We start from the raw sequence: 17,658 nt of genomic DNA on the forward strand, positions 1-17,658 counted from the left end.
TGGCCCAAGTGGCTGGGGAGAGGGAAGTCTGGGTCTCCCTGCTTAGGCTGCTGCCCCCGCGACCCGACCCCGGATAAGCGGAAGAGAATGGATGGATGGAACACTCCCACTATTTCATGTAAAAAAAAACACGTTTTTCCCTTCTCCAAACCATCATAAGCACACACCACACGAAGGCTTCTAACGTCACATCTGTATTTTGTTCTTGCTGGTCTCAGTAAGAAATCACACAGTTCATCTCGTCGGCCAGCTCGTCCTCGAAGCGGGAGAGTGAGTGACTGGCTCCGCGTGCGATCAGGTCCACGGCGGCGCTCTCCATCTCGTCCAGGCTCATGTGGCACGCTTCAGCAATCTCCCGCTTGGCAAAGTTCACAAACTTCGGGTCCCGGGCGTAGACGCCGAGCCCCTCGGAGATCAGGATCTGTTGTTTCCAGAGAAGAAACCAGAAGACAGGAAACAGGATTACGCTGTGAGCAGATGGGCAAATGACAATAAACAGGACTGCTTGTCAATTTGCCCAGAACCACGTCTGGATAACACTGATTCTGTAGTATTTACACTATATTACTGTAGGGGTGTTTATACTTTCTAATAGATAGGTTCACAGTGCTCCAATCTATGTGAGAAAAGTAAAGAGCCAAAATGATGACTAAATTAGTTTTTAGTTGCTGTAATCAGTACCTCTGTTGATTGAAAACAACCATATAGCAATGAAACAATAAACAACAAAATCCAGAGTCTATGTTGAAGAATAAAGGTAAATTTTAAAGATAATTCATAGCAGCTGCTATAGATCTGTGGTTCACAAAAATCCCCTCCTCGATGATGACTCACCGACTCGACCAGACTGTCGGCGCTGCCTTTGTCCAGAAAGCTCTGGTTGCCAGAGGGCGGCATCCTCACGCTGGTGAAGGTTCTGGTCTGACCGGGGTACCAGCCTGGACGCTGTCCCGTTGGAAGGCTGGCAGAGCCGTCGCACCACAGAGGCTGACTGGTGCCGGACGCTTGATCCACCAGGATCATAGGGGTGTAGATGAGCTTGCCCCTGCGGCCTGTGGGGGCAATTATTTTGGGGAGAGGAGTGGTGCCAGCTGCCGCCGTGTTGGCCCAGGAGGCGGACGACATGGAGGACACGCTGCTGGGCCGCGAGTCCAGGCTGTGCTGGACCTGCCAGAGCAGAGGAAGCGATGAGGATGAGGAGAACAAGACGAGAGAGTTTCAGGAGGGTTGGCTTTTGTTTTTACCTGCAGACGGGATCTGGACGGAGACGTGTTCCCGTGATAAATTCCAGGGACAGGGAGGTTGTCCACGCTGCTCTGCGGCCTCAGACACTGGAAGTTAAAGGCAGGTTTACGACCTGTAACAAAAACAAAAAAACATCTATGTGATGAATCCGGACAGGAGTCTAGCTTTGGAGATATATAAGGTTACATTAAAGTGACAGTTCAGATTTTTTGAAGCAAAGTTTTGTGGAAAGTTATGAACAAATTTACTAATTATTAAATAGCTATGTTGTATAACCTACAGTTGGGATTATAAAATTGGGTCTTTGTGTAAAACAATAATAACAGAATGCAATGATCTGGAAATCTCATAAATCCATATTTTATTCACTATGAAATATGGTAAAGATCAAATTTAAACTAAGAAATTGTACCATTGTGTAAGTAAAAAATAAGGTAATTCGAATTTTATGGTGGCAACACATCTTAAAAAGTTGGGACAAAGTAATGTTTCCCTCTTCCTTTAACAACAGTCTGTAAACATCCAGGAACTGAGGAGATAAATTGTAAAAGCTGTTGGAGGGGAATGTTGTCCCGTTCCTGTCTGCTGCAGGAATCAAGCTGTTCCACAGTCCTGGATCTTTGCAGGATCTTTGTTTCATGAAGCATCAAATGTTTTTAATCAATGAGAGGTCTGCACTGCAGGCAGGTCAGTTCAGCTCCTGGACTCTTCAACTATGAAACCATGTTGTTGTAATGGATGTCTCGTCCTTTGAGCTCTGCGCTTTCTCCAGATTCCTGAAATGTTTTGATATTATAAACTGTATTCAAAGTTTTCCCAAGTTTCTGGTGAGAAATAATATTCTGAAATTGTTCCACTATGTTTAGACACAGTTTTTCTCAGTCTTGTGAATCTCTGCCAGTCTTTACTTCTGAGATTCAGCCTCTCTAAAATGCTCTTTTTACACCCGGTCCTCTTACTGACCTGCTGCCAATCAACCTAATTAGCTGCAAAATGTTCCTCCAGCTGTTTCTTATTCATACTTTTACAGCCTTTTGGTGCCCCTGTCTTAAATTTTGAGATCTGTTGCTGCCATTAAATTCAAAACTGTCATTTCTTTTTCATAAAATGATACAATTTCTTAGTTTAAATGTTTTGAACTGTAAATAAAATATGGGTTTATGAGATTTGCAATTTCTTGTATTCTGTTTCTATTTACATTTTACACAATGTCCCAACTCAGTCAGAATCAGGGTTGGATATCACAAGCAAATATTTACAATCCATGTCCATGAGATGAAAGTAGGCTTCTCACCTTTGGGTATGGCAGGAAGTAGTCGTCTCCGGACAAATTGGGAACCGTTGTTCTCGTTCCCATTGTACCCATTGACGGTGCTGACATTGTCATTGCAGCCACTCATCATACTTCCATTACCATTATTGCTGATGTAGCTGCTGGTTTCATTGTAGCCCATGTCACTGTAGCCATTCCTGTTATATCCGTCGGACTCGTAGGGAGTGGGACTAACAGCGACACTCCCTCCGTTCATGTTGTTTTCACCGTAATTGTTGCTAACAAAGCCGTTAGCATCATGAGCATCATAGGGTATTTCTCCTATGCTGCTGGCTCTGTCCAGACTCGGGCCAATGTCTCCTGTCTCAGTTGGTACAGGAGACACAGCATCAAGTACCGAATACGCAGCATCCGGTACAGGAGACATCGCATCTGGATATAAAAACCTGCAAGATTGAAGATGCAGAGAATCAAATGTGATAATGAGCAACAGTAAGGCAGAATGAGGCAAGTTTGTTTATGCGCTTTTCTGGTATCTTCTCAAAATGTTACTAAGTCACCCATATATTGCGTCTCTGTCCTGAATAATGTCCTTATTTCTCACCTGTCTGATGCTAGATTTGCAGCATCTCCCTCATTGCTGTAGAACTGCTCAGCTGCTCCACTTGGAGCCAAAACGTTCCCTTCATTGGCAACAACTTCTCCTCCACCTAACATCTCTGGGGGAGGAGGAGGAAGAGGTGGTTCACTGATGCACTCCACCCTATTTTGTTGGAAATAATAGAGATCAGAACCGACTCATTGTGACTTTCAAATAATGTGTTTGGGTAAACCATAGTACCTGATGGGCAGGGGCTCAGACCTCACAGGCTGCTCTGTAACAATGCTGAAACCTGCCAGCTCTGATCCTGGTCTCTGGTGCTCCAGCAAGCCCTCCACCTGCTTGGTGATCACCCCCCCTCCGTTGGTGAGCCTGGGCTCAGGTTCAACGATCACAGCCGTCTGCTCCACCAGCATCTCCAGAGGGGGCATCGGTGTGGCGGCGGGCATGGTGCTCGCTGAATGCTCGCTGTCAAATATCTCATCACCCGTCATCTCTCCCTCCGTGGCCTCCTCCTCCTCCAGGTCACAGGCCATTGCCAGACGCATCTCTGGTGCCAGGTCCTGCAGAGTCCGCAGCCCGAGCTGAAGAGACACAAATGAATTTAATTTAATTTGCATGTTGCTGATGTAGATTCTCAGTCATCCAGGACAGAGTGGCCATAAAAAGTTAAAAGAAGGCAACTGCACTGATTCTGAAAGATGTTTTGCTTCTCATCTGGAAAGCCCAGGTGCCTTAAACTTTTGAGGGTATATGCAAATTGTGATGAAGAAGCAGAGCAGAGGATATTTATGACAAATAGTTGTAAAGACAAAAGTTTAAATCAACTAAATATCCCCCAAATAAACCTTCCATTCCCTCACTGAAAATTAGGTGAAAGCTAAAACGCGAAACACACATCACAGGCGCAGGCGTGCTTTGTCCAGTTTATTTATTCTTTTATTCTGGGCTCATGTATAATATTGTGAAGCAGCACATTTGCTCATAAAAAAGGACACCTGTAGATGTTAAAAGATGAACATTCTCTCATCATTTTGCCAGTCAATCTCTCTAGATGTTAGATTTAAAAAGTTCAGTATATGAACTCTTTATTTGCAACAGTATGTGGTTAAATTTCCACTCTATTGTAGTTTTTTATGCCTCTGCAGTAATTTGGCTGTGAATCATATTACAGTTGTTGTGGGATTGACAGAGAACACAAAATAAAAAGTACCCAAACAGAAAAAAAAAGGAAATTCATGTCATCCCCTTGAAAGCTAAATACTTTATGTCTTTGTTCTGGGTGGCTGTAATCTCCAGCTATTTGTGCAAATCTCTCTGTACACACAAAACAAACCCCACTAACACCCTGTTAGCACCCCCTGCTGGTGACTTCGGTCCTGGAGCCTTTTCCAAAAAATTATTATGATCCAAACCAAACATGTCAGACCATAAATATTAGATATTTTTCATCTAGCTTTGGATAACAAATTAAAGCAGAAATGACTGATTGAGGGTGACTCATGTCACATTTAATCAGGATATTTTCATCTTATTTTGAAATAAAAACACATCAAAAACAACCCCCAAAAATAACTGGATGCAGCTGAAACTGAGCTTTTTAGTGAAGTAAAAATATCTTGTTACAAGGACAAAAATAATTTTAAGAAGCTTTGATAATAGTAGAACTGTGTCTAGTTGTTTATTTTTTAGTGTAATGTGTGGCTTTATGTGTGTGTCAAACACTCACCTCCAAACATTTCATTTTAACCATAAAACCCGACTCACCTGCAGGGCGGCCGCTCTGTCCTTCCTCTTGGATTTTCTCTCTCTTTCTTTTCTCTTGCGGAACTTTTTAAAGTAATCTTGGATCAAGAAGCTGGCGTAAAACTTCCCACACGTCACCTCATCCCCTGAGGAAAAATGGGGATAAACAGAATAATGCCAAATAAATTCCTGACTTACACATATTCCTTTAAAAATGACATACTTGGGTGAAATTACATGGTTATTATTTTTCAGGCACAGAGTTTTGATTAATTTAATCTTGCTTTGCTCTTGCAGTTTTGTTAATTTACCTCTGGGAGGCGGAATAATCTCATCAATGAGTTTAGGCTTCGTGTGCTTCCAGAGCTTCTTAATTATAATCTTCAGCTCTTCGTTCTGCTGATCAACAGGGCCTGAGTGGGTCACATACAACACATCCTTAAATCAAAAACATCACAGAGTTTCATAAAGCACAGAGGGCCTTCATGAGCTCCTTTTTGCACGGGGAGCGGGGGTTCTGACCTTCAGTCTTAATCTTGAGCGAGGTTCGAACAAGAGCAAACAGAGTGGCGTTGAAGGTGACTGTCCCGTCAGGGTGCAGGGGGACGTTCATGGCCACCAGCCTCTGAGAAGATGAACCGAGGCAGAGACCTTATTTGTTCCTGTTTATTCCTGCCATTAAACATTTGGTCTGCAGCACTGAATGTGTGCTCACTCACTCTGCAGGCAACCCGATGAGGGCACAGCTTTCCAAAGCCAAGAGGCGGCTGAATCCTGCGCAACATGGTGACTACGTCGATGTGCTTGATGCGCCCGCTGCAGACAGAAACAAGGTGAGGCAGAGAGGTTTATTTTGGAAACAGCAAAAGCAAAATGAGGGCAGGTAACACCAGCATGCGGAGTTTAAAAGACAATGAGGCGAGTCTTACGTGGCTTCTGGATCGTAGTCAGACCAAACTCTCTTAAACTCGTCCAGGTGGTGGGTACCGAGCACGGTCCAGTCTCTTGTAAGATATTCAAAGTTGTCCATGATGACAGCAATGAACAGGTTGATAATCTGAGAGAATAAAAAGGAAAGAAACGTCACTTTTATTGGTAAGTGACAATGTACTTTATCTACACACACAATCACTCAAACATGAATATTTTATAAGAAAAACAAGTGTACAAGAAGGTCGTCTTCAGACAGTCATTCTTCAGAAACTACAAGTTGTATTTTTAAAATTCCTGAAGTGGCAGAAGCACCTGGTCATTTTATGTGTCTACAGAGTTTTAATGTCAGAGATCCTTTAAAAGAGCCTTTCATTCCAGTTTTGAAAAATAAAAAAATCCTGAGCTCAGATACAACGAAAGTCAATGAGAGTTTGGATGTGTGGGCTCTTTGCAGTCTGGGGGAATTTTGAGAGAACACCTTAGTCTTTTAGCAGTGAGAGACACACTGGGTGAAAAAAGACCGAAATGCCAACATTTTAATGTGTAAACTGTATAAGAAGTGCAAAGTTTGTAGGAGTAAGAGTTTAGTTTAGACAGCTCAAATCTTAGTGACATGATTGTCACGCCAGGTTGAACACTGAGTCTTGGTAAAATCTAACAAATCATGAAACATAAACTGTGATTGTGTAAAAACAAAATGTTAGTTCAGTCATGTAAAGTCCAACTATCTGTGACCTGTTTAAACCTTAAATAATGTTTCTACTGTGAAGTTTCTCTGAGCTACAGAGCTCCAAAGACGGCTGAGGTTTCTTACTTGTTTTGCAAAAATCCTGTTGTGCATGCTGAGAATTGTTTAGTTTTATTTCATGCATTTTTGCAAATTTTGTCTCCATCATATGATGCACTGCCACCAAAATTTCCAACACACAATTCCCGATCAAGATTCACATTTTGATATAGTTTTTTTTTTTTTTGCGTGGGTTTTTCTAAAGCTGCAGGATTTGTGGCAAATTAAAAAATCATGACAGAAATGAGAAAATAGCTAGGATGATTCAGTGCTCATGCACTGGCACCATTAATTACGATATCACAGAACCAGAACTTATTTCAAGACAAATTACTACAAGAGAAAAACAAATATTAAAATGTTCTCTAGACAAGAAATAACTCAGATAATTTATAGCAGCACTGTGTAGCTGTTTGTGTCTAGTTGCATTAGTTATTAAGAACGTTCTTAGGCAAAGAGTGATTACAGGCACGGCATAATCACTCTTTGTTTCAGAGGGTCTACAAAGACCACATGTGGAGTGATGGATCACAAGAGAAGAGGCCGCTTAAAAAATTCAGGTCACACATGATTGAATAACTGAACATGAACCTGGATATTGTTGTAAAACTTCTTTCATGAAGCAAGAAAACAGCTCAGGCTGAGAAAGCGGTTTAATGAACGACAAAATTATTAAAATAAAACCTTCAAATCCCAGACCACCATCATATGCTTCATGTTCAGCTTGTTTTGGAAAAAGGAAAGGAATGATATTCATTTATTACACATACTTGAAAGATTTTCCACATGTAAATAAACGACTGTGCCGTGACATTTCAGTGCACTTAGTCTCCCTGAATCACATCCTGTTTATTAAAGATGGCCCAACTGATAATAATCTGTTTCAAGTAATCCAGTCCAGGTTGTTGTTTTCTTTCAAGCACTTCTTTAGAGGGTCGTTTTACACCGAATGCCTTCCTGACGTAACCTGGGCTTGAACCCGCAGCCTCAGGGATGCAAGAGTCAGGGTCTGCTGTGATAAAATTGGCTTCATTTCCCATCTTTTATCATCTCCGCTATGGGTGTGCAGAAGCTAGACTGTATAGGCCAGTTCTCTGCACAAAGTCACCCTCATTTGACCCATTTACTGTCTTTAAATAGCACCAGGAACTTAGTACTGTTGCCAAAACATGCACAGCTTTAATCTTGTGATGCAGGTGGATTTTATTAATCCATGGATGAGGAGTTTAACAAAGATAACAGTAATGTTTTGAAGTTGCCTGCATGTTTCCGGTGTAAAACTGTCATCTCTGCTTTTATAAGGCTTTGAGTTCACTTGACCTGACTGTCAGCAAATCATGAGATTGAATTAATTACACCTAAATTTGGAGGCTTTAATCTGAAGACTAAAATCCAGCTTGCCTCACTCACCAGGTAAGCGCAGAGCATAAAGAAGCTGATGAAGTAAATGTAGGCCAAATTGCTTCCACATGTGAACTCTTCACCCGGCTCGATTTCAGATTCGGGGTCACAGCGTCTGCCGGGCAGGGCGGCCAACATGATCTCCTGCCACTGCTCTCCGGTGGCACACCTACACTCAGGCAGAGACAGGCCGGTACCTTTAATTACACCTTCACAGCCATAAACAAAACCTCTGAATTCCATGTAAAAAGACAGAAGTGAGAATTTGACTTTCTTATTGGAAGAAAAGTGCTGCAGCTTGAAAGTGGTGTCAAAAAGCAACAAAAGCTCCAAATAACTGAAAGCAAAGTTTTGAAAATGCTGTTAAATCTTTTTCTCTGCCTTAACTGTCTCACCTAAAAAGGACCAGAACAGCCATGAAGAAAGTCTGGAAGTTGCAGTTTCTGTTGATTTCTGTGTTGTCATCGATGGCTATTTTCCCAAACATCTAAAAAGCAAAAAGTCAGAACCCAGTTTGTTAAATTGTCTTGTGTTGCTGACACAGTTCTGCTTTGTGTTCGTTAGCTTCTCACTCAATAATGGTTATTAATTAAAGGCCTAGCATTTCTAGAAAGGAATGCATATTGCATCCACTCCTACCGAGACTCACCTGCATGCCAATCACAGCATAGATAAAGAAAATCATGGCGATGAGGAGGCCAACATAAGGTAAAGCCTGAGAAGATAAAAGGCAAGAAAGTGACAAATAAGAAAACTTGTGAAAAAACAAAAACACACTGGAGGCAACACCTTGCATCACATGGACTCACTGACCTGCAGGGACTTAACAAAGGTCCAGAGAAGAGTTCGAATGCCTTCGCCTTTGCTGAGAAGTTTGACCAACCTCAACACTCGGAATAAACGGAAGAAGGTGATGGACACTTTCCCATGTTCTCCTTTCCCACCCTGCAAGGAAAAGACAGCATGTGTAGCAGCAGATTAAACTATAACACATATGTAAAAGTATCTCAATTCTGAATATTTGGGAATAATTCTGAAACACGATCAGCGTTTATCTCTCACCTCTCCGTGGCCACCTCCTCCCTGAAATAAGTAAAAACAGACAGAGATGCAAAAAAGAAGAAAATATGATTTCACAGTTGGACATATATATTAGTCCCATTGATAGAATAATAGATATATTCATTCAATGTGTTGTATTGCTCCTTTTGTTTTCTAATTTGGACTTTTCTTTGGACTTGTATTTAGCCAAGAGTACAATTAACAGAATGTAATAATATCCTGAAGTTGTGCCTTCATGACAGACAAAATGAGTGGCAAAAATACTTTGAGGTCATCTTTTATCAAAATGTGCATATGGAATGCTCTTGCAGACACACAAAATGATATTTCTTAGGATTTTTTGTGTACAAGGCATTTTCACATAAACAAAGTTGATTAGAAACCTTTCAAGTTGACATCATAGAAGCTTGATGTGAGCAAACAGCCAAAAAGATTTTGAGAAGTTCTTTCAATCCTTCACAATATGACATTTTTTATCACCTGGCATTAAATACATGTAAAACATAATCTTACAGGCCAAATAAAGCTATAGCAAGGGCTGGCTTTGACCCACGGGCCTTGAATTTGACACATTTGACTTTAGTTGAGCGTTTTTTTCATTTGTCTGCTTCTAGAAAGAAAAGTGAGAACAAACTTACGCTCAGTTCAGACACTGCGATGTCCAACACGCTCCCCACGACGATTAGTGCATCAAATGAATTCCAGGGGTCGATGAAATAGTGCTGCACGGATAAAATAAGCACAGAGCGAGTCAACAACACACGGCGAAGGAGTTGAGGGGATCAGGAACCTCAGACTGAAGCCTCACATGAGCCCGCAGAGCCATCAGCTTGATGATCATCTCGATGGTGAAAACCACAGTGAAAATCATGTTGAGGATGTCCATGATGGAGGTGAACATCTTGGACTGTTCGTAATGCTACAAGAGACACAAACAGGAAACCTGAGACCCTCAACACTTGAACTGAAGGCTTCTGCAGCTCCTGGTTGATCTGAGAGAAGTGTTACCTGCACGGCCAGAGTGAGCGTGTTTCCCAGAATCAGCACAAACATGACGTACTCAAACTGGCTGGAGTTGATGATTCTCCAGAACTTTAGCTGCGACGGGTTTTTTGGGATGTAAATCTTGATTGGTTGAGCTTTCAGTGCATAATACACACACTGACGCTGATGTTGGGAGAACAACAAAACAGTAAAATAACAGAAAAAAGACACGTTTTTCCTTAATAAGCACACACATCTGCACGATAAACCAAACACATCCTGAGCAGCTAACCTGATTCTTGTTGAGTTCACAGTTTTTGAACTCAGCCTCTCCTTGTTCTCGGAAAGTGATGATGACAAAACCCACAAATATGTTCATCATGAAGAAAGCAATGATGATGATGTAAATGATGAAGAAGATGGAGATTTCTACTCTGTAGTTGTAAATAGGGCCTCGGTTTATGGCGTTAGCGTCCACGGCCCGGTACAGGATCCTTTATAAAAAGTCAGAGAGAAAACAACAACAACAAAGTGAGGACATGATTTGGTTTGGCCAAACGTGAATTTAAATAAAAATGGGATGATTTAACTACACAGACTGAGAATTTAAAAAAAACTTTCCAGACAGAGTGTTAGAAATGAAATTAGACGAAATGCGTTGAAAGGTCATGTGACTGTATTTCAGTGATTATAATATCAGATCAAATGGATAACAGAGGAAACTGCTGGTTCCACATCCTTCTGACCCACACTGAAGGTTAGAAGGTTGTGGCACTCTCTCAGGTCCAGATATAAATGGCCATTTGGTGCGTAAAGGAGTCCCACAGCCATTATATCCTCTACTGCAGCAAGTCAGCCAACAGCTGTTGTAACTGGCCTTCAAGATCCGGCAGATTGGTACTAGATCGGAGATGATTTCTGAGCTGATCTCCTTCATGTTCTCATGTGGACAAAGACTGAAAGATCTGACTGGCAAAAGGAAGACCTTCATAAGATACAGACAAACAATAGACCATGTGTGGATGGAGGTTTTCTGTATCAGGCTAAGACATGCGGCCAAGGGATGTCACTGACAGAGCGCTGGGCTGTCAGGGTCCCCCATATCACCACCAGAGGTGACCCAAAGTCAGAATCTACGGCTCCCCACACTGACATGATGACAAGAGTAAGACCTGTGTGTCTTCATACAAGTCAAAGGATGATCTTCTTCCCTGTGATGGACTTGTGACATATCCAGGGTGTACCTCTCCTCTCACACAATGACCACCAGAGAAAGGCACCAGCTCCCCTGTGACCCGGAAGGGAACAGCAGGTGCAGAAAATGAATATGGATGATGGATGAATGGTCTTCTTCCCTTTGGTGCACCCTAGCATGGATCAGTGAACCTGAGGTCTGGCTGATTCAGTTGCTTAGATGCTGTGCAGAATGAGTCAAAATGTTATAAAGAGTCCAGTACCTGTGTGTGAAGGGCAGGTACAGATGTCATAAGATTCTGTAATGACTAGTGTATAATATGATAATCTTCCTTTAGTGGTGTCTGTGTGTGACTGTCCCTACAGACCCGCTGGTTCCACCATCGAGGCACTGTGACATCTGTATGCCCCACATGCCGGGCAGCTGCATGACACAACCTGGCCTCTGGTCTCATGCAAACCCACAATGTGTCCCATATCAAACTAATGTGTTTACAAGGCATGTTCTGTGTCTGATGATTTCCAGTCACTGACTATAGGATGCTCTGGCAACTACCTGATAACACAGTCTGTCCATTCGTGGTGCCTCCAATAATCTCCTCTGATGTCTGTTCTAGACATGCCAGCAATTTGCAAATTGAATTATTTACATCTACTGCTGGTTGGCATGAGAACCATATATGTTAGACATATGTTCAAATTGGACCATTTCTTGTGGGGGCTTCACTTTTTTCTCAGTGCATGTAGAATGGGGGGAAAAATCCCATAAAAAGATCCAAACCTGCAAAAAACTCGTCAATGACCTCGGTATAACATGCATATCTTCAGGAATTTCTTGAAGGCTCCATCAATAACATAACAAAGTGCCATGTTTCTGCCTTTTGAAGACTGTTCATACATTATGACCAGAATACCAAATGTATGTTTTAAAAAAAAACAAGTTCCAACTCATTAAGCGAACAATAGATTCATTTAGAAAACAAAACCACATTTTTGTTAACAATGAAAAAAGCCCAGAGGTCAGAAAGTCTAAAGAGTTGAACTAGACTTAGATGGATTTAACAATAAGAAAACTGTGATGCCTGCCTTGTACTTTGAAATAAAACAATATCATATTAATACTCACAGTGGCCAGCCTTCAAATGTGGATACAGTGAACAGAGCCAACATGCCCATCAGCACGTTGTCGAAGTTAAAATCACTGTTTTCCCAAACTCGCTCTTTAACCATGGGATGGTTCATGTCTCCATTTTTGTAGACCACAAAAGTTCCCCTGAAATCAGACAAATACTCATTGTTTAATTAAAATGTTCAGAAGTAGTCCGGTGTTTTGTGATTGTCAGAGGAAAGAAAACTGACTTGCACTCTTCTGGTGTGTGTTTAGCTTCATCTGTGCAGCTGTAAAATCTCCCCTGAAACATCCAAAACAGACAAGTTTAACAAAACTCTCTGACAATTTTGCTTTTATATATATAAAAAAAAGAAACAGGTTATTGAAAATCATGAGGCTGAAAGTGAACTTACTTTAAAAAGCTGCACTCCAATACAGGCAAACATGAACTGAAGGAGCGTTGTGACAATCAGGATGTTGCCGATGGTGCGGATCGCCACAAACACACACTGCACCACATTCTGCAAAGAAACACAACAAGTGTGTTAAATTTGAAGTGGCTTATTAAAAAAAAAAAACCTTCTGAGCTGCAGAAAAGGCAAATTTCTATTATAGAATCCTGATTGTTTTAAAGTGTCACGATGCTGTGAAGAAACTCTAAAAACAAAATGAAAATCCTTTAAACTTTACTTGTGCTGAACATATTCAGATTTGCTGGTTCTTTCACAGAGATACAAGTTACTTACTTTGAGAGATTCCCCCCTGAATTGTCTTAGATGGTTTTTAAACTCTGCTCTAAATGGTTGGAATAGTCCCTTTATTCTTCAGTTCAGCAAACACAGCATTCATGTTTTCCGTAAGAATTTAAAGTTTTTGATTGGCAATGCCAGAGAGCAGTTTTTCACTTCACCTCAGCCCTTCTGACAAAAATCATCATCCCTCCACCACCGTGCTTGACAGCTAAGCAGTGCTTTATGGCTGCTTAGCCCCACTTTGGTCTCATCTGTACAAAGAACACTGTACTTGTTCAGCATTTTTCTAATCATCCTGTGGGGATCTTTAACCTTTGACCTGCTAACTGAGGCCTGTAGAGACAGAAACAGAGCTCTTCTTTTTCTTTAATAATTTTTCTGAGCATCGTAGTCTGGCCTGAGCTTGTTGGGAAGCTCGTAAACTGAAAGGTGTTCAGTTTGTTAATAAACTTTTTCTCTACAGAATGACAAGATTACAGCTTAGTTTTTATTAAATAAGTAATAAAACAATAAAATAAGCCAAGTGTTGTTGTCTGTCTGAGGTTGTTTTACCTAGTTTTGAGCAGCTTGTGTGTGTAGGTGTGTTAGAAAAAAGCACTGGGGGGTTTGTAAGAGACAACAAAGACTGAGATTGGTGAATATCGATTGTAGTGTTAAAGCACTTTTAGTCACTTAAAAAGGTCTGTGCAAATGCAATTTATTTTAAATGCAATTATTTTCAAGTCTTGGTAAGAATCCAAATTTTTTTTTGTCTTGTTATGGCATATCAGGCATACCACATAGAGGAGATGGTTGTCTACATGTGCCATGATTTACTTTATTGAATCAAGACTGAGTCTGAATCTAGCATTAGAGTAGGCAGGCCACATTGTTATCATAGCAACCTGTTTGTATGACCTTCAGTTATCAGGACTTTTTTGAGAATCGGTGCGTGAAGAGGTGAAATCACCAAATTTTTTACAATTCTTATTGCCCGCCACCGTGAAAGGTGGGCGATCATGTCATTGCCTGTGTCTGTGATGGATTTTAATGAAACTCTCAGAAAGTAATCCTTGGTTGTACATTTACAGCTGTTTTAAACAGATGTGATATGATCTGTTAGTGCTCGGAGTTAGTGTTGGAGGTGACTCTCAGCTACTGCCACACTGAACTCATTATCTATAAAACTGAAGGAGTTTCATGGTGGTGGTACACATGAGACAGAGCACAGCTGTTTACCTTCAGGCCTTTGGCTCTGTTGATGGCTCGAAGAGGCCTGAGCACTCGAAGAACTCGGAGAATCTTCACCACAGAGATCGCACTTGAACTGAAAGCAACAAAACATGATTTAGAAAACAACTACACTGAGAAAATCTTTAAAGTTTTGTTGTTGTTGTTGTTAATTCTGTCTCTGTCGTACTCACTGAAGAAAGAAAGAGGTGAGTGACACACTGACAACCAGCAGATCGAGAAGGTTGAAGGCATTTCTACAGAAAGAGCCGGTGTGCAGGAAAGCTCCGTACACGGTCATCTACACAAGGAGGAAGGAGTGAGGAAACAAAATTAGACAAGACTTTAATCAGTTTTCACACCGACGCTTCAGTCTAATGTTGTCAGGTTCAGCTGTTACCTTTAGGACAATCTCCACAGTAAAAACCGAAGTGAAAACATAATCGGCGTATCCGAGCACCTAAGGGTGACAGAAGTTAATTCAGCTTTCAGTTCGTTACTCCCGAGGATTACGACTCGGAGAATATGATGGTAATGTGACAGCTCGTCTGCAGGAGCCTTACAATGTTCCTGAATGAGTGGGATTTGATGGGATCCTCAGCAGCCAGTGAAATACTACTGAGGATGATGAAGATGAGGATGAAGTTGGTGAAGTAGGGGTGGTGAATAAGGTTGTGGCAGGCGACTCGTAAACTGAAGAATGAATAGAAATGAGAGGGAAGTGGCACGCATGTTCTGGGTTGATGTGAAATGTGCCTCGTCTTTTAAAATACCAGTTTTTCTTTCCGAGAATGAAGAAGGAGCTTCCCTCGGGTATCGGCACGATCTTTTCTTTGGGCCCGGAGAACTCTGGCTTCAACGGAGCAACTCCTACACAAAGGGCAAACAAGATGGACGGGTTTCATGTCTCAGTTTGGCCAATGCTTCTCCTGACAGATCACACTCACCCTCCAGTCCCTCGATGGCTCTCAGCTCCTCGTTTTCCTGCCAGTCGTCCTCTTCGTTCTACAGGCAAAATATAAATAAAAATCGCCAGCTCTGTCTGTCATGAACTGAATGCTTATAAATATAAAAGGTGTTGAAGTAAGATTTAAACATGCCCTACCCCTTCATCCTCATTTTCTTTCTCTTCATCCTCATCCCACTCCTCTTCTTCCTCCTTTTTCTCCCTGAATGAATATCACAGCATCTGATTAGAGTAACAGGAGCAGAAAATAAAAGAATCAAGAGATAGAAACGTGTCTGATCTTCCTACTCACTAAAACTTACTCGACTTTTTTCTTTCCGCCACCTCCTGCCAAGTTGTCTACAGCGATAGCCAAGAAGACATTGAGCAGGATGTCTGATCCCAAAATTAAGGACTGAGATTTGTTTGGGATGATTTCACAAATTTCAGACTGTTGCTGGGATCAGAAATACAGAGGGTTGCAAAAGCATTTGCCCCTCTTAGTATTTTTTATATTTTGTTGCCTGACAAGCTGAAATTTTGATAGCCCTTCAAACTGATCTGACTGAATCTTTGTCTATTCTTCATGCCCAAAGTCCTCCAGTTCCTTCAGCTTGGATGACGCTTGTGTCCAAAAATCTTTAAATCAAACCAGAGATTCTCAGTTGGATGAAGGTCTGGGGATTAACTGAACCATTCCAGGACATTTAACTGTGTTGCTTCAGCAAACTGTTTAAGGTCATTTTCCTGCTGGAAGGTGCACCTCTGTCTGGGTCTCAAATCTCTGGAAAACTCAAACAGGTTTCTTTCAAATACTTCTCTGTATTTTGCTCCTTCCTTCCTACAGTTTTGACCATTTCCCTCTTTCATTAAGGCCAGCTCTTTGTGGTGTCTGGGTTATAGTAGTCCTTAGAACAGGGGTGAATACTTTTACAACCCACTGCAGGCTGTGACATCTTAATCAGTTCTCTGAAAAGGATACAATTACCACAGACGAAGAGGATGACAAAGTAAATGCACACCACCATGTTGGGGAAGACTGGCCCTCCGTATGCCATGATGCCGTCGTACATCACAGCGTTCCAGTCCTCTCCAGTGAGAATCTGCAACAAGACAACAACCAATAAAGCAACAAAACACAACCAGACAACCAGAGCGAAGGACATCTTATCATATGTCATCATACACGGTGTTAATACCAAGTTAATGAGGTCTCAGAGAGATATTTCACCTGAAAACATGTGAGCAGAGCCTGAGGGAACGAGTCAAATGTGCTCCTCTTCATCTGAGTTTCGTCAAAGTTGAATTTCCCTCCGAACAGCTGCATACCCAGCAAAGCAAAGATGATGAGGAAGAGGAAGAGCAGGAGCAGAAGGGAGCAGATAGCTTTCATGGAGTTGAGCAGAGAGGTGACCAGATCAGAGAGGGCAGCCCAGTGTCTGGAAATCATCAGAAGATGTGCATACACATCAGGAAATGATCTAAATGATGGGGTCTCTCCTCCACAGTTCTTTAAGGGGTTCTGCCTCCACTCACCGAGTCATCTTGAATATCCGGAGCAGTCGGATGCAGCGCAGCACCGAGATGCCAATGGGTGGGATGACGTCAATTTCCACAAGCAGCGTCTCCAGGATGCCGCCGCACACCACAAAGCAGTCGAAACGGTTGAACAGAGCCATGAAATAGATCTGAAGACCAAAGGCGTACATCTTCATCAACATCTCCAAAGTAAAGAGCAGCAGCAGGATCTTATTGGCTCGCTCTGAGGGACAGAAAAGTCACACAAGGGATTCCCCATGAGTCAAAAAAATAAGAGTGATTGAGACTGAGAAAAGTAAGGAGGTTGATATGTTACCTTGCATTTCTGTGAGCCATTTGGGCTGGCCGTAGTGCTCCGAGGCGCTCGCCACAGTGTTGAGAAACACCAGCAGCAGCACCAACCAGTAAAAGTTAGTGGTCTTTACTGCAACACGACAGTTCTTTCTTAAAGTATGGTTGATCTGGCACAGCTGGTCACTAAAAGGAAAAAAAAGAAGATAGGAGGTAAATGTTAAACTACATAGCCTTAGCAAGAGAACTTTAGTTCAGTGTTTATCAGGTGGTGTGAATTTGGCTTCTCTGGTTATTTGTTTTTAGCACATCTAGACCAAAAATCAGCTGTTACTAAACATTCAGTGGCATAAAAAGGTAATTTTTGTCTTTGTCTTGTTCTTCTATGACAAAATAAATATAGTATTTCTTCTTATGTTCATCGGAACTGTTAAAATTAGGAGGTTTTCTGGGCACATCCCACCGGAAGGAGACTCCAGGGCATGGATGGATGGATGGATGGATGGATGGATGGATGGATGGATGGATGGATGGATGGATGGATGGATGGATGGATGGATGGATGGATGGATGGATGGATGGAT

General features: G+C 41.8%; 1 protein-coding gene across 2 annotated transcripts in view; it reads right to left on the minus strand.

Moving 5' to 3' along the window:
* Nucleotides 1–20: 20 nt before the first annotated feature.
* Nucleotides 21–17,658, minus strand: part of LOC108232078 (voltage-dependent L-type calcium channel subunit alpha-1D) — a 27,573-nt gene continuing 9,935 nt past the window's right edge. For both annotated transcript variants that reach the window (XM_017409642.3, XM_017409641.3), the window contains exons 13-47: nucleotides 17,100–17,260; nucleotides 16,781–17,006; nucleotides 16,476–16,683; nucleotides 16,227–16,347; nucleotides 15,568–15,640; nucleotides 15,404–15,467; nucleotides 15,246–15,303; nucleotides 15,072–15,168; nucleotides 14,862–14,991; nucleotides 14,699–14,758; nucleotides 14,493–14,599; nucleotides 14,308–14,395; nucleotides 12,751–12,858; nucleotides 12,586–12,638; nucleotides 12,353–12,499; nucleotides 10,325–10,526; nucleotides 10,057–10,215; nucleotides 9,857–9,967; nucleotides 9,687–9,770; nucleotides 9,049–9,069; nucleotides 8,800–8,931; nucleotides 8,636–8,701; nucleotides 8,382–8,473; nucleotides 7,996–8,155; nucleotides 5,795–5,922; nucleotides 5,585–5,681; nucleotides 5,388–5,490; nucleotides 5,177–5,278; nucleotides 4,887–5,011; nucleotides 3,360–3,703; nucleotides 3,123–3,281; nucleotides 2,540–2,964; nucleotides 1,245–1,357; nucleotides 835–1,167; nucleotides 21–421 (exon numbers count right to left, since the gene is read on the minus strand). In XM_017409642.3, the coding sequence (XP_017265131.1) occupies nucleotides 215–421; nucleotides 835–1,167; nucleotides 1,245–1,357; nucleotides 2,540–2,964; nucleotides 3,123–3,281; nucleotides 3,360–3,703; nucleotides 4,887–5,011; nucleotides 5,177–5,278; nucleotides 5,388–5,490; nucleotides 5,585–5,681; nucleotides 5,795–5,922; nucleotides 7,996–8,155; nucleotides 8,382–8,473; nucleotides 8,636–8,701; nucleotides 8,800–8,931; nucleotides 9,049–9,069; nucleotides 9,687–9,770; nucleotides 9,857–9,967; nucleotides 10,057–10,215; nucleotides 10,325–10,526; nucleotides 12,353–12,499; nucleotides 12,586–12,638; nucleotides 12,751–12,858; nucleotides 14,308–14,395; nucleotides 14,493–14,599; nucleotides 14,699–14,758; nucleotides 14,862–14,991; nucleotides 15,072–15,168; nucleotides 15,246–15,303; nucleotides 15,404–15,467; nucleotides 15,568–15,640; nucleotides 16,227–16,347; nucleotides 16,476–16,683; nucleotides 16,781–17,006; nucleotides 17,100–17,260 (4,864 nt within the window). In that variant the 3' untranslated portion in view covers nucleotides 21–214. The remainder of the gene's footprint in view (nucleotides 422–834; nucleotides 1,168–1,244; nucleotides 1,358–2,539; nucleotides 2,965–3,122; nucleotides 3,282–3,359; nucleotides 3,704–4,886; nucleotides 5,012–5,176; nucleotides 5,279–5,387; nucleotides 5,491–5,584; nucleotides 5,682–5,794; nucleotides 5,923–7,995; nucleotides 8,156–8,381; nucleotides 8,474–8,635; nucleotides 8,702–8,799; nucleotides 8,932–9,048; nucleotides 9,070–9,686; nucleotides 9,771–9,856; nucleotides 9,968–10,056; nucleotides 10,216–10,324; nucleotides 10,527–12,352; nucleotides 12,500–12,585; nucleotides 12,639–12,750; nucleotides 12,859–14,307; nucleotides 14,396–14,492; nucleotides 14,600–14,698; nucleotides 14,759–14,861; nucleotides 14,992–15,071; nucleotides 15,169–15,245; nucleotides 15,304–15,403; nucleotides 15,468–15,567; nucleotides 15,641–16,226; nucleotides 16,348–16,475; nucleotides 16,684–16,780; nucleotides 17,007–17,099; nucleotides 17,261–17,658) is intronic.

This window comes from Kryptolebias marmoratus, linkage group LG8 (assembly GCF_001649575.2).
Source record: "Kryptolebias marmoratus isolate JLee-2015 linkage group LG8, ASM164957v2, whole genome shotgun sequence".
NCBI classification, from domain to species: Eukaryota; Metazoa; Chordata; class Actinopteri; order Cyprinodontiformes; family Rivulidae; genus Kryptolebias; species Kryptolebias marmoratus.